Source organism: Nycticebus coucang, chromosome 11, assembly GCF_027406575.1.
Source record: "Nycticebus coucang isolate mNycCou1 chromosome 11, mNycCou1.pri, whole genome shotgun sequence".
Classification (NCBI taxonomy): domain Eukaryota; kingdom Metazoa; phylum Chordata; class Mammalia; order Primates; family Lorisidae; genus Nycticebus; species Nycticebus coucang.
The window spans coordinates 114,810,884-114,813,001 of NC_069790.1; the positions used below are offsets into that span (position 1 = coordinate 114,810,884).

The 2,118-nt window shown below is 41.1% G+C and overlaps 1 protein-coding gene across 1 annotated transcript; it reads left to right on the top strand.

Moving 5' to 3' along the window:
- The first annotated feature begins 802 nt into the window (after positions 1 to 802).
- On the top strand, positions 803 to 1,726 carry LOC128598824 (olfactory receptor 2A2-like). The gene has a single exon (XM_053609614.1). It carries the CDS (start codon positions 803 to 805, stop codon positions 1,724 to 1,726), a length of 924 nt encoding a protein of 307 aa, XP_053465589.1.
- The last annotated feature ends 392 nt before the right edge of the window (positions 1,727 to 2,118 follow it).

Consider the following 2,118-nt stretch of genomic DNA (forward strand, 5'->3'; position numbering starts at 1 on the left):
CTAATTAGGGAAAAACAATGAATTTACAGTGGAGTATCTGGGAAACACCATCTTCATGTAGTGATCCATCTTAGCTGCACCAATAATGAGTCAAATTATCATCACACACTTGCTCAGAATGCACAGAAGGACCCTATTAGAAAGTGCATAATCTGAATAAAAACATGAGGAATATTATACACTTCCAATTTGTGAAATATTTACTAAACAATTGCTGTATAGTCTTCAAAATATCAATCTTTGGAAAATCACAAACAGACTGGGTAAATATTCATATTATAGAGTCAAGGCTACTGAAAACAGATGACCTTAAATACAACGTGTGGTCTTGGATGGGAGAACACTGGATAGTGGAGAAAAGAAACAAGTCAATATCAAATTTCCTAATTTTAATAATTACACTGGGGTCAGGTTACTGATTTTATTTTTTGGTGAAAAAATGAGGAATTTAGGGGTAAACAGGAATTATTTTTATCATTTAATTGCAAATGATTCAATAAAATAAGTATCTAGAGAGAAAGAGAATAAGACAAATAAGAGAGAAACATAAGCAATTGCTAATCTGCATGAAGGTACACAGGAGTTTGAAATATTCTTGACACTTTTCTTTAAGTTTAAGCTTATTTCATAATTAAATGCTAAAAACAGAAAAGTAGCAAGTCTTGAGGAGTTAGGGGGACTGTCTAATAAGATCATATGACCTTGCTCTGAGCTCTGTTTAGTTAAATGACCCAAATTTTCATTGACTCTCCAGTTCCGACCTTCCTTGACGCTGCATCCCTCGACACACTGTCCATTGGGAATGGGAGGCAACCAGTCCTGGGTCTCAGAATTCATCCTAGTGGGCTTCCAGCTCGGTGTAACGATGGAGCTCCTCCTCTGCTGCATCTTCTCCCTGTTCTATGTCTTCAGCCTCCTGGCAAATGGTGTGATCTTGGGACTCATCCTTCTGGACCACAGACTGCACACCCCCATGTACTTCTTCCTCTCACACCTGGCCGTTCTCGACATGTCCTATGCTTCCAACAATGTCCCCAAGATGCTGGTGAATCTACTGAACCAGAAAAGGACCATCTCCTTTGTCCCATGCACAGTGCAGACATTCTTATATTTGGCTTTTGCTGCTACTGAGTGCCTAATTTTGGTGGCAATGTCCTATGATCGGTATGTGGCCATCTGCTGCCCTCTCCAGTACACTGTCATCATGAGCTGGAGAGTGTGCACCATCCTGGCTGTCACGTCCTGGGCATGTGGGTTTATTCTGTCCATAGTACATGTAATTCTCCTTCTAAGGCTGCCCTTCTGTGGGCCCCAGGCTGTGAACCACCTCTTCTGTGAAATCCTGTCTGTCCTCAAGCTGGCCTGTGCTGACACCTGGGTTAACCAAGTGGTCCTCTTTGCTGCCAGTGTTTTTGTCTTAGTTGCGCCCCTTTGCCTGATGCTTGTCTCCTACACACACATCCTCTGGGCCATCCTCAAGATCCAGTCAAAGGAGGGCCGCAGAAAGGCCTTCTCCACCTGCTCCTCCCACCTCTGCGTGGTTGGGCTCTTCTTTGGCATAGCCATGGTGGTTTATATGGTGCCTGAGTCGAAGCAACGAGAGGAACAGGAGAAAATGCTGTCTCTGTTTCACAGTCTCTTTAACCCAATGCTGAATCCCCTCATCTACAGTCTGAGGAATACTCAGGTCAAGGACGCCTTGCACAGAGCCCTGCTGAAGAAGTGAGAGTGTATAGAATGTGGGTTGGGAAGGGCTTTGCTTTAAAACATGTGCTTTGCTGATGCAAAAACTCAAATTTTCCCATTAGAAGTCTGATATAAAAAATTGTAATTGTAGTAATTCTAACTCTGAAAAGAAGAAAAAATTCAAGTGAAAAAAATAGTATATCATTCTAATTATACTTGTCTCCCCACTGAAAACACTATGGGGTACAAACCCAGTTTCTGGGTTAAATTTCAGAGCTGAGAAACACACCTATTTAGAGAGTGCATCATTTTCTTGGCATTTTATTGCAAATCTCTCATTTTGAAAGGAAAGAAAACTAAACTCAAAGCAAGCAGAAAGAATAAAATAATACAGATTGGAATGTATATAAATGAAATAGAAATGAGAAAAGT